General features: G+C 42.7%; 1 protein-coding gene across 1 annotated transcript in view; it reads left to right on the top strand.

The window, feature by feature from the left end:
- clpb (ClpB family mitochondrial disaggregase) overlaps window positions 1–14,083 on the top strand; it is a 110,855-nt gene that overhangs the window by 82,305 nt on the left and 14,467 nt on the right. The window contains 1 exon segment of the mRNA XM_072576757.1: window positions 3,559–3,636. Coding sequence (XP_072432858.1) covers window positions 3,559–3,636 — 78 coding nt within the window.

Genomic DNA, 14,083 nt, shown 5'->3' with positions numbered 1-14,083 from the left:
CTGAGGGTGATCTTACAGAGGTTTATAAAATCATGATGGGAATGGTAAGAGTGACTAACCAAGATCTTTTTCCAAGGGTAGGTGAACCAAAACTAGAGGGCGTAGGGTTAAGGTGAGGGGGAAAGATTTAAAAAGGACCTGAGAGGTAAACCGATGGGTGGTGTGTTTATGGACTGAGCTGCCAGAGGGAGTGATGGAGGCTGGTACAATTACAGCATTGAAAAGGCACCTGGATGGGTTTATGAATGGGGAAGGTTAGGAGGGATTTGGTCCAAATGCTGGCAAATTGAAACTAGATCAGTTTAGGATATCTGGTTGGTGCGGGTGAGTTGGACCGAAGGGTCTGTTTCCGTGCTATATAACTCTATGACTTTGATCAGTGGCTGTGCCTGCATTGGCCTGGGCCCCAAGCTCTGGCATTCCCTCCTTAAACCTCTCCCTTCTTCTTTAAGATGCTCCTTAACACAGGTCTACGGATCTTTCCAAAGTGACAATTGGGATCCTAATGAGCTGAGAATCTGGGATCTCAAGCTGTGGCTGTCTTTCTGTATTACAACAACTATGATCCAGCTGGAGTAGGCCCCCGTTCTCACAGCTTCTCTCCCCCCCCTCGCACCTTGATCTCTCTGAGGGACCACAGTCATTTTCTGACCTTGAAATTAAGTCACAGTGGGAGGAAGAGTTTGGGAAGGACTGCCTTAAAACCTGCTTCTTTGACCAAGCTTTTCATGATCTGTTATAATATCTTCTCTGTTTCAGCATCAAACCCATTTAATAATCACTGTGGTGAAGTTTCTTGGCGCATTTTTCTATGTTAAAGATGCAGTGTAAATACAATTTTTTCTTTGTTGTACAATTCTGACAGTTATAGCTCCAGACACTCTAGGATGGAAATTAACTGCAGGCTCATGTTGAATGGGGTGAGGTAGCAAAACTGGAAAGCCTGTGGCCCAGGGAGGGAGGAGTGGGAATGGAGAAAGGAAAAGGGTACAGGAGAGTTGTGCTGAAGGTAGCCTTTTAAAGATTGATCGAGCTGCTAGGATTTCACTCGTCATGCCAGCACTCCCTGATTCCTTTCTACAGTAACGGTGATAGAGAGCAGTAAGACAATTCAGAATGAATTGCTACATTACTGGTGCAATAAGGAGAGGCAAAAGCCAATTTCTGCTGCCTTGCTTTTTGGTGACTGTCCCCCCCCCCCCCCCCACAACCCCTCCCCCTAATCCCTGTATTGATCTTAGTAAAGTAATACATTGTATTTATGAGAATCAATATCTAGCTAACTTCACACTCTGAAACCTTTCATCAGACCCCAGGAGAAGACTAATAAAGTAAAATATGTCTTAGCGGTCCCAGCAATGGAGTGACCTCCTGCTACCTGCTCCTGCCTGACAACCTCGGAGCTGACGCCTTTCCAGTCGGGGGTTATCACCTGAGGAATGAGCCATGGTTTAGTAAATAACATTCTCCACCCTCAGCCAGAGTGGTGTAAGTGCAAGTTTCCAAACTAAAACATCAGACTACTAACCACCTCAGTGCCAGTTTTGAGGGAGTGCTGCAATGTCTGAAGTGTCATTTTTCTAATGGGACCTTAATCAAAGGCCACCTCTGTGCCAAAACTGAACAGGCCTCCATGGACATTGAAAATCCACAGTTTGTCGGTGACTGCAGTGTCGTTGTTCACTCTGCTCTACAATTTGCAAAGCACTCTCAAACTCTTCAATTCTGTATGCTAGAGATGAATTTGTCTTTGACCGTTCCCCCAACAAAATTCAAATCAGCTCGGAGCTGGTAAGCCAAATATTTTGCCTTCTAAATATGTTGAAGGAGAGATTCGGGAATATATTGAACACTTCTCAGATCTTGATCTCAGTATTAAATAAACTACAGCAGCGAATGTTTGACAACAAAAGACCTCTTCAAGTCAAGAGATGTCCAAGTGTACAGCAGACACATCACACACCACACACTCTTGTGCTGCTAGATTATGTATCAACAACACAGATGAGCATTAGAAAAATTTCACCTGCAGTGCTATCACTACATTCTTTGAACTCACAGTAGGGCAATCAACAAATTCTAATGTATTTGTAGCTATCTACACAAGCAATAAGACAAAATATTTCAAAGTCAACTTCAGTGGACTGGTCACTTGAGGATTGCTGAAAGGTATCATCACGCCAGATCTTATTTTCTCAACTCTCAGCACTGACCCTCTGACAGTGCGGCGCTCCCTCAGCACTGACCCTCCAACAGTCTGGTGCTCCCTCAACAATGACTCTCTGACAGTGTGGCATTCCGTCAGCACTGACCCACCAACAGTGTGGCGCTCCCTCAGCACTGACCCTCCGACAGTATGGCGTTCCCTCAGCACTGATCCTGCGACAGTGTGGCACTCCCTCAGCACTGATCCTGTAACCGTGAAGTGCCCCCTCAGCACTGATCCCCTGACAGTGCGGCACTCCCTCAGCATTGACCCTCCGACAATGAGGCACTCCCTCAGCACTGATCTCCTGACAGTGCAGCACTCCCGCAGTACTGCACTGATTGTATCATTTTGGGTGATATGGTGAGGTGTCTGGCGTGCCTTGAGCCCATGACATCTTAACTGAGGGTCAAAGCGCTGTCCCCTGAGCCATGACAACACCTGTAGCTACAGGAATAAGTGAGAACGGAGGTGAGGAGCTGGGGAGCTCCTTTATTCACAATCCTGAGTATAACTTACTTCTACAGTGACTTCTTCACCTATCCTGATGTACTGAGGGATGTGGGGGGTAATAGATGACCCCCCCCCCTCCCCCACTGGTCATGAGGCTGCATGTTACTATTACAAACAAAAATCTTACAAATCATCCTGACAGGCAATGAAAAGGCAAGTGAGTAAGAAGAGGATTCTATTCTCTGGTACATTTGCAAAGATTAAAGACTGACATTTATTTATCATAGTAATCCAATCAGGTTCCTATTATTCAACCATTTCAAGTTTTCCAAAATCTGATTTAGTGCACCCAGCCAGTCAGGGTGGAACAGAGTCACCCTGAGTCTGTATGTTTGTCCTTCTCATCCACTGAACACAGAAGGAAAATGTCAAGAGATTATTTTTTTTTTAGTTATTAATCTCTGCATTAGAAGGTTGCGGCCAGTGGCTTTCTGCTTCGCGTACGTGTGTGCCCTCTCCCCACCCCACCTCACCCCTCCCCATCGCGCCAACCACCACCCTGCGCTCGCTTTCGATCGCGTCGTCTTGGCAACAATGAGTGCGTGTCTCGGCAGACACCATGCTGTTTATCCGCATAACTGTGAGGGCAGGCTCACGAGATCCATACAAACTCAATTTAGCTCCTCCTGGGCACTGCTCCTTAATGAAATCTCTGATGGACTAATGGTTGCTGGTGCCTTTTGCGTGGGATGAAGACGGTATAACATCGTGTATACTTAGTGATAATTGTAGGGAGTGGTAGTGGGGGGGGGCAGGCTGTACGCTGGAAGAAGGATCGATTTTATATATGATTTCTTCCCTCTCTCATTCGCTCTTTACTTTTCTTTTTCTAAATGCAGCCATCCGAAGAAAGGAGAATGGTTGGGCAGATGAAGAGCACCCGCTAGTCTTCCTCTTCCTTGGATCGTCTGGAATTGGTAATTGTTAAATTGAATGACACTGAAACCATTTGCTGACTGGTGGAGAAAGCTCTGCTGATTAGTACCCAGCAACTACAACAAAAAAAGACAGATAAACGAGACGTGTTTAACCCCTTCATCACTACATACATACTTCAGATGCAGAGCAAATGTTTCCACTTCCTTTATTCTTTCTTGAGATGAAAGACAAGTATTTGTGCCCATCCCTCCTGGCCTTTGGAAGGAGAGCCTTGCCTGGCCATTTCAGAGGGCTATTGAGAGTCAACCAATCACAAGGGGCCCATGAATGACACAGCACTAGTTCAGAAAGAGGCCATTTGGCCCACAGTGCCTGAGCAGGCTCTTTGAGTGAAGAACATCAGAACTAGGAGCGGGAGTTGGCCTTCCGCCATTCGCTAAGATCATGGCTGATCATTTCGTGGACTCAGTTCCACTTACCCACCCTCTCACCATATCCCCTAATTCCTTTACTGCTCAAAAAATATCTATCTTAGCTTTAAAACCATTTACTGTAAAAACCCATTGGAATCTCATTAGTTCTCACCCCATTTCCTTGTGAAATTTTCCTTATCAAATACTTATCCAATTCTACTTTGAAAATATTGCATCTGCTACCCACGTCCTCTTGGACAGACATTACAATTTGTTTTTATTATTCATGAGATGCGAGTGTCGCAGGCTGGGCCAACATTTATTGGCTATTCCTAATTGCCAATGAGAAACTGGTGGTGAGCCACCACCTTCGACTGTGCAGTCTATGTGCTGTAGGGATATCCACAATGCAATTTTCTTTAAAGAAAACAGTATAAGATAAAATTCTTCACCTATACCTTCCTTTATTTTGCTAATTATCTTCAATCTGTATTCTCTGGTTCATGTCAACAGAAACTGTTTCTCCCCATTTGGTCTATTAAAACCCTGCCTGGCTTTGGATACTTTGACCAATTTTCTCCTGTACCTTCCCAGCTTCTCTAGTCATTCAACAGCAATATAATACTAATCCTGATAAATCCAGTCAGACAATTGAGAGAAATCTCTTGACCAAGAGAGTGGAATGCATGTGCACATTGCTACAATAGGAAATAGTTGAGGTGAATACCTGCAGTGCATTTGATGGGAAGGTAGACAAGAGAATGGAAGGAGAGTTGAGGGAGCTGAGATGAAGTAAACTGGGAGGAAGTCATGTTGGACATAAATAACATGTGGACTAAATTTCTGGGATGAAAAAGAGGAAATATGTTCCTTCTTTAAGAGTGAGGGGATGTCACTGTCAGGACAGATATTGTGCAGGAAATTCAGCAATGTCAACCTGAATCACTACATCAATTGCAGACGCTCAGAGACGTTGTGCTACACTATTGGCCTCTCCATGTTCATTCTACTAACCAATTGGCACTATTTAATCCTTCTAAAGATATTGATATTTCTCTACTAATTTCTGCTGGGAGTGTATAATGGGAACAGTGTGGAGGAAGCTTTATTCTGTATCTAACCCCATGCTATCCCTGTCCTAGGAGTGTTTGTTGGGGGACAGTGTGGAGGGAGCTTTACTCTGTATCTAACCCTGTGCTGTCCCTGTCCTGGGAGTGTTTGATGATGAACAGTGTGGACGAATCTTTATTCTGTATCTAACCCTGTGCTGTCCCTGTCCTGGGAGTGTTTGATGATTCACAGTGTGGACGAATCTTTATTCTGTATCTAACCACAGGCTGTCCTTGTCCTGGGGGTGTTTGATGAGAATTGTCCTGTCTGCTTGAATTAAAGTCTTCCAAAGGACCATCATGTTCCTGACATAGGAACTGAGATTGGTGAGGAATGCATCATCAGAGATTGACCTCTGAACATTTCCAGCAATTTGTGTTTTTAAGAAAGCTTCCTCATCCTATCAATAGACAGGTATGATCCAGACCATTCAGCCTTTCCTGCATGCATTGATTCTTTGAAAGAACTGTCCAAATTACTCCCAAACTTCACTTATTCCCTATAACCTTGAATATTGTCTATTTATAAATATGTACATATTTTCATAATAATCTGAAGTGTTACTACAATAAAAAATTTTTTTGGATCTGATTTTTAAAAATTATTTTTACTTCAAATCTGATAGCCCCATCCATTCCCCTTCACTTGTCCTTGTGTGCTTGAGCAGTTAGCTCATTAGTGACACCCCTGGTCATTCAGCAAAGTGCAACTATTGACTCCCACAAAGCATGATCAGACTGAAGTTAACCCCAGACCACATGGGACATTAGGACAGGTGATTAAGTGTAGGTTTTAAGGAACCTCTTAAAGGGATATAGGTGGAGAAAGTGGTTAATAAAGCATACTGTGTTTTCTGCTTTATTGATAGGAGTATGGAATACAAGAACTTGTATACGGCACTTATTAGACTTTGGAGAGGAGAAGGCTGAGATCTCATAGAAGTTTTCAAAATCATGAGGGAATTGGATAGTGTAGATGTGGAGTAACTATTCCTGCTCATAAAAGAAACAAGAACAAGAGGGACACAGATTTAAAGTGATTTGCAAAAGAAGCAGCAACGATGCAAGAAAGAAACTTTTTCACACTGAGAGTACTTAGGGTATTGGACTGACTGGACATGTGGTGGAGACAATAGTGGCATTCAAGAGGGCATTGAGTAATTATTTAACTGGAAACTGGGATAAAAGGCAGGAGAATGGCTCTTAGTCATTTTGCTCACTTGGAGAGCCAGTGTAGACATGATGGGCCAAATGGCCTCCTTCTGTGCTATATCAGGTTCTTTGATAAGAATTAAAAATCTAACATAATGTTAGATCGAGAGCCCATATAGGTCAGTAAGTAGTGGTGATAGAGAATCTACCTTCTAGCTTCTGTTGATTCTAGACTGGGGCTGTGGGAGTGTTAATGAATTAAATTTTCAGCTTCTCACTATCGTGTGTGGGCTGTGTTTAAATCAACATAGAACATTACAGTGCAGTACAGGCCCTTTGGCCCTCGATGTTGCACCAATCTGAAGTCCATCTAACCTACACTATTTCATTATCATCCACATATTTATCCAAAGATCATTTAAATGCCCTTAAAGCTGTCAAGTGTACTACTGTTGCAGGCAGGACATTTCACGCCCTTACTACTCTGAGTAAAGAATTTACCTCTGACATCTGTCCTGTATCTATTACCCCTCAATTTAAAGCTATGTCCCCTCGTGCTAGCCAACACCATCCAAGGAAAAAGGCTCTCACTGTCCACCCTATCTAACCTTCTGATTATTTTGTATGTCTCTGTTAACCTTCTTCTCTCTGATGAAAACAGCCTCAAATTCCCTCAGCCTTTCCTCAAAAGACCGTCCCTCCATACCAGGCAACATCCTGGTAAATCTCCTCTGTACCCTTTCCAAAGCTTCCACAGCCTTCCTATAATGAGGCAACCAGAACTGTACGCAATACTCAAACTGTGGCCACACCAGAGTTTTGTACAGCTGCAACATGACCTCATGGCTGTGAAACTCATTCCCTCTACCAATAAAAGCTAACACACTGTATGCCTTCTTAATAACCCTATCAACCTGGGTGGCAACTTTCAGGGATCTATATAAATAGACACAGAGGTCTCTCTCTGCTCATCTGCACTGCCAAGAATCTTGCCATTAACCCAGTACTCTGCATTCCTGTTACTCCTTCCAAAGTGAATCACCTCACGCTTTTTTGCATTAAACTCCATTTGCAACCTCTCAGCTCTGCAGCTTATCTATGTCCCTCTGTAACCTGCAATATCCTTCCGCACTATCGGCAACTCCACTGACTTTAGTGTCATCCGCAAATTTACAAACCCATCCTTCTACACCTTCGTCCAAGTCATTTATAAAAATAACCAACAGCAGTGGCCCCAAAACAGATCCTTGCAGTGGTTAGGAACATGGGACTGGGATATCATAGCAATTACAGAAACATGGTTCAGGGATGGACAGGACTGGCAGCATAACGGTCCAGGATACAAATGCTGCAGGAAGGACAGAAGGGGAAGTTGGGGGGGGGGGGGGGTGGCAGCGGTTGGAAGAGAGTGGCATTTTTGATAAGGGTTGGCATTACAGCTGTACTGAGGAACGATATTCCCGGAAATACATCCAACAAGGTTATTTGGGTGGAACTGAGAAATAAGAAAGGGATGATCACCTTATTGGGATTGTATTATAGACCCCCCTAATAGTCAGTGGGAAATTGAGAAACAAACTTGTAAGGAGATCTCAGCTATCTGTAAGAATAATAGGATGGTTATGGCAGGGGATTTTAACTTTCCAACCATCGACTGGGACTGCCATAGTGTTAAGGGTTTAGATGGAGAGGAATTTGTGAATGTGTACAAGAAAATTTTCTGATTCAGTATGTGGATGTACCAACTAGAGAAGGTGCAAAACTTGACCTACTCTTGGGAAATAAGGCAGGGCAGATGACTGAGGTGTCAGTGGGGGAGCACTTTGGGGCCAGCGACCATAATTCTATTAGTTTTAAAATAATGATGGAAAAGGATAGACCAGATCTAAAAGGTGACGTTCTGAATTGGAGAAAGGTCAATTTTGACGGTATTAGGCAAGATCTTCCAAAAGCTGATTGGGGGCAGATGTTCACAGGTAACGGGACGGCTGGAAAATGGAAAGCCTTCAGAAATGAGATAACGAGAATCCAGAGAAAGTGTATTCCTGTCAGGGTGAAAGGGAAGGCTGGTAGGTATAGGGAATGCTGGATGATGAAAGAAATTGTGAGTTTGGTTAAGAAAAAGAAGGAATCTTATGTTAGGTATAGACAGGATAGATCGAGTGAATCCTTAGAAGAGTGAAAAGGCAGTAAGAGTATACTTAAGAGAGAAATCAGGAGGGCAAAAAGGGGACATGAGATAGCTTTGGTAAATAGAATTAAGGAGAATCCAAAGGGTTTTTACAAATACATTAAGGACACGGCAGTAGCTGTTCCTTGAACAAGCTCCAAATTTCAGTTGTGCCCTTCCCCTGCAGTTTCCTTCCCTATCCTTTTCATCCTAAATCGTGCCTAATCATCTAATAATTGTCTTTCCCTTAGCTATAACTCTTTCCTTGTGGTATTTACCTATCCCTTTCCATCGCTAAAGTAAACGTAACCAAATTGTCGTCAGTATCACCAAAGTGCTCGCCTACCTCGAAATCTAACCGCTGGCTTGGCTCATTACCCAGTACCAAATCTAATGTGGCCTTGCCCTCTTTTTGGCCTGTCTCCATACTGTGTCAGGAAACCCTCCTGCACACATTGGACAAAAATTGACCCATCTAAAATACTTGAACTATAGCGTTTCCAGTCAATATTTGGAACAATCACTATCTTATTCCCTATTTACATTTCTACTCAGGAACAGCATTTTCTGAGATGTCTCATGTCACTTGCTGTCATTTGGTTTGTTCTGTCCTAATTGTTTTCACACTCAGCCACTATCGCCGTCACCTTCAGTCACTATCGTCATCATGTTCAGTCACTATCACCATCACGCTCGGTCATTCAGTCACAATCACTGCCATGTTCAGTCACCTTTTCCAACATTTTGTGTTGCTTATTGGCCTGGCCTTGTGATCCTATGCTTATTGCCTGTCCCTAATTGCTCTGGAGAAGGTGCTGGTGAGCTACCTTCTTGGACAAAGAGAATTACAGCACAGGAACAGACCCTTTGGCCCTCCAAGCCTGCGCCGATCCACATCCTCTATCTAAACTTGTCGCCTATTTTCTAAGGATCCGTATCCCTCTGCTCCTTGCCCATTCACGTATCTGTCTAGATACATCTTAAATGACAGTATCGTGTGCCCGCCTCTACCACCTCTACTGGCAATGCGTTCCAGACACCCACCACCCTCTGCGTAAAGAACTGTCCATGTATATCTCCCTTAAACTTTTCCCCTCTAACCATAAACTCGTCACCCCTAATAATTGAGTCCCCCCACTCTGGGGGAAAAAGCTTCTTGCTATCCACCCTGTTTGTACCTCTCATGATTTTGTACACCTCAATCAGGTCCCCCCTCAACCTCTATCTTTCTAATGAAAATAATCCTAATCTACTCAACCTTTCTTCATAGCTAGCACCTTCCATACCACCACAGCCTGTGTGGTGTTGGGGCAGTGCTGTTAAGGAGGAAACTCCAGGATTTTGACACAACCACCACAGCAACGGTCACCCAGCATCTCTAGAATACCTTACTTGGACATCATTGCATTGGTACTTTTCAGAACTCGTTGTCACATTGCCATCTTTACAGTAGTAGTTACATTTTTAAAACGTATTTGGCTTTGGGATACTTTGAAATTGTGAGAGGGCAAGGTAGGAGTGGGCAGCCGATGGAACCATGATGGATCCCAGAGGGATACGGAACCATTAGTGGTTGGGGGTGGGGGGGTTGGTGTTGCAACAAGAACAGAGGTTACTCCGATCTTGAAGTCTCATTAATGAAATGTTACACCTGCACATGGTGAATAGTTTATACTGAACCCTAAGTAACTTCCAATGACAGAGCTTCAGGAAATTGTTGTATAGAAATTATTTATTTTTCCATATTTATTAAGGCCTGCAGCTACTGGCTAGCCAGCAATCTGATCAATGTTTCACAGTGATATCTACCCTGGCCCATTATACAGAAGGGAAACGTTCAGTATTTATTGCATTCCCAGGTTGTCTATTGCGACTAATTCAAGCAGCGAAGAATATGTTTATGTTTTTATTCCTTCAAAGAATGTGTTCCCTGCTGTGGCTCAGTGGGCATCACATGGAATGAAAGAATCAGTGTTGGGACTACTGCTGCACACCATTAATATAAACTGCTCTGACTTTGGATTTGAAAACACAATTTCTAAATTTGCAAATGATAACAAATTAGAATTACAGTTAATACTGAGAGGGACATCAACAAATGACAGCAAGATATTAATAAACTTCCAAAATAAGCATATATTGGTGCCTAAATTTTGACATCAGTAAATGTGGGTATTAGGTATCTAACTGAACAGCGGAGCAGGCTTAACAGGCCACATGACCTCCTCCTGCTCTTATTTCTTATATAAAAGAATCCTACAGCAGGGAGTCCTCCTGGTCCACACTGACCAAAATGTCCATCCATGCTAACCCCATTTCTCTGCACTTGGCTGTTATCCTTCTAAACCTTTCTTATTGATGTATTTGTCCAAGCGTCTATTAAATGTTATTAATGTACCCACCTCAACTTCTGCTGGCAGAGGTTGCATATTACTTAGTACATGAGGTGGAGAAACAAAGGGGTCTTTACACAAATCACTGAAAGTAGTGACACAGGTTAACAAGGTCTTTTAAAGAACAATCCAAGCACTCGGGTTTGTATCGGAAAGGTTCAGCTTGAAAACTATGAAGATATGCAAAACGTTTGTTGGCTTTTTCTCAGACAAGGGCTCAAGAGTTTTGAAGTTAGGAATGTTTTCATAGTACAGATATAAAGCAGGGCTAGAGAATCGATGTGAGATGGTCTCCAAAATATCCAAGAGGGAATTTGGTCGGAACATTTTTACCCAGTGAGCCTGCTCCCACAAAATCCTGGGAACAGCAGTAAGCCATTCAGCCCCTTGAAACTGTTCTGCCATTCAGTGAGATCATGGCTGATCTGTGGCCTAACTCCATGTGTCTGCCTTTGGCCCATATCCCTTTATACCCTTGGTTAAAAAGTTATCAATCTCAGATTTAAAATTAACAACAGATCTAGCATCAACAGAGCAGTAGAAGCAAATGCTCTAATATAATACTATTTAAGGGGAAGTAGATCCTGACCTGAGGTAAAAAGGATTATGTCATTAGAGTTAAATAAAGCACGACAGCAGGAGTGGAACATAACTTGATTGGGCTGAATGGCTTTTGCCGCTATTTTACTTCCAAAGTAATGTCTATGTTCTGAGGATCAGTTGAGGACTCTATTAAAAGTCACACAATACCAGGTTACAGTCCATCAGATTTATTTGTAAGCACTAGCTTTTGGAGTGCTGCTCCTTCATCAAGTGATTGTGGAGTAGAAGATCATAAGAAACAGAATTTAAAGCAAAAGTTTACAGTGTGATGTAACTGAAATTATATATTGAGAAAAACCTGGATTGTTTGTTAAGCCTCTCATCTTTTAGAATGAACATGTTGGTTTCAGTTCTCTCATATATAAATCACAAAACGTTTGTAAAGTTACATTCTCAAGTGAACTTTAACAATTGGTTAAAAATCACACAACACCAGGTTCTAGTCCAACAGGTTTATTTGGAAGCACTAGCTCTCGGAGCACTGCTCCTACATCAGGTGGTTGTGGAGTACCAGATCGTAAGACATTGAATCCCAGTCTAACACCGGCATCTCCAAATCATATTTAACAATTGGTGTCATGTCAGCCCAGATAATATATTAAAGGTGTGAGGTGCCCTGTATGAGACAGTCTGAACATTTTGGCACAGACTGATCCTAATCTAAAAAATGGATTTACAAAATCTTACATGGATTCATGCTCTAGGTCTGGGTCAGGACTCTGGGTCTGTACTCGGGGGAGTTTGGAATCATGACAGGGAATCTGATTCAAACTTACAGAAAACAGAGGTCTGGATAAAGTGAATGTGGGGAAGATGTTTCCAATAGTAGGAGAGACTAGAATCTGAGGGCACAGCCTCAGGGTGAAGTGACGACCCTTTAGAACTGAAATGAGGAGGAATTTCTTCAGCCAGAGGGTGGGGAATCTGTGGAACTCATTGCTGCAGAGAGCTGTGGAGACCAAGTCATTGGGTATATTTAAGACAGAGATAAATAGATTCTTGATTAGTAAGGGGATTAAAGGTTACAGGGAGAAGGCAAGAGAATGGCGTTGAGCAACATATCAGCCATGATGGAATGGTGAACTCAAGGGGCTGGATGATCTAATTCTGCTTCGATATATTACAGTCTTATTGTTGTATCTTCCAAGCAGTAATCAATGGATCCGCTCCAGAGACTTGACCAGTAGATTCCAACTGACATTCCAGTGTGGCGCTAATGGAGCACTGCTCTGTCAGAAATGCCATCTTTCAGATGAGCCCTTAAACCAGTGTCCCATCTGTCCTCTCAAATTGAGTTAATCATTCCCACAGTCAAAACTTTAAAGAACAGCAAGGAATTTCTCCTCAGTTTCCTGGACTGATATTTATACCTCAATCAATGTAACTAAAAACAAAATATCTGCTCATTTTTTCCATTGGTGTTTGTGGGAGAAGTCCTCAGGACATGCCAAACACAATCTAAATGCAAGTTTGCTGTTCATTCTTGGGATGTGGGAACCACTGGGAAGCCTGTCATTGATTTACATCCCTAACTGCTCCTTGTCATGACCCTTGGGAAAGTACACTGATATTCCAACTCATGATTCCTGGTGTTGTCACAAAATTCAAAGATTTAATGAAAATACTCCAAGTCCCTAATTTTCTGGTCTGATGAACTCAGGTAAGTAAAAAAAACCTGACCAGGTTTCTGTACATAACAAGAAACTGCTATTTGCTATATAGAGATCAATTCTAATCACAGACAAACAAGTCAATGAATTACCAATGTATAACTCTATTGGTCAGGATTCTCTCTCTCTCTTAGCAAGCTTTGAGAAGATTTGTAGCTCAGGTTGCGGTTCTGGGTGTAGGTTTGGCTCGCTGAGCTGGAAGGTTCATTTTCAGACATTTTGTTCCCACATTAGGTAACGTCCTCACTGAGCCTCCGGACGAAGCACTGCCGATGATTCCTGCTTTCTGTTTATATGTTTGGGTTTCTTTAGGTCTGTGATGTCATTTCTCATGGTGATGTCATTTCCTGTTATTTTTCTCAGGGGGTAGTAAATGGGGTCCAAGTCAATGTGTTTGTTGTTGGAGTTCTGGTTGGAATGCCATGCTTCTAGGAATGCTCGCATGTGTCTCTGTTTGGCTTGTCCTAGGACAGATGTGTTGTCCCAGTCAAAGTGGTGTCCTTCCTCATCTGTATGTAAGGATACAAGTGAGAGAGGGTCATGGCGTTTTGTGGCTAGTTCATGTATCCCTGGTGGCTAGTTTTCTACCTATTTGTCCAATGTAGTGTTTGTTACAGTTCTTGCATGGTATTTTGTAAATGACATTAGTTTTGCTTGTTGTCTGTGTAGGGTCTTTCAAGTTCATTAGCTGCTGTTTTAAACTCTAAAAGACTCAAAATGTTAACTGTGTTTCTCAGTCACCAGATGCTACCAGACCTGCTGAGTTTCTCCAGCACTTTGACTTTATTTACTTAGATCTGATCCTTTGCTTGTAGAATACGGTTATCTCTGTTGCGAGTTGCATCTTCACCAGATTGACACTGATCTTTAGGCATGCATGGTGCTGCTGCTGGCATGTCCATCTTCTGTCTTCATTGAATCAAGGTTGGATCTCCTGATAATGGTCGAGTAGGGGATGTACAGGTCCTGAGGTTA

Source organism: Chiloscyllium punctatum, chromosome 9 (genome assembly GCF_047496795.1).
Source record: "Chiloscyllium punctatum isolate Juve2018m chromosome 9, sChiPun1.3, whole genome shotgun sequence".
Classification (NCBI taxonomy): Eukaryota; Metazoa; Chordata; class Chondrichthyes; order Orectolobiformes; family Hemiscylliidae; genus Chiloscyllium; species Chiloscyllium punctatum.
Note: the sequence above shows the minus strand (reverse complement) of the source record. Positions and strands in the feature narration are given on the sequence as shown.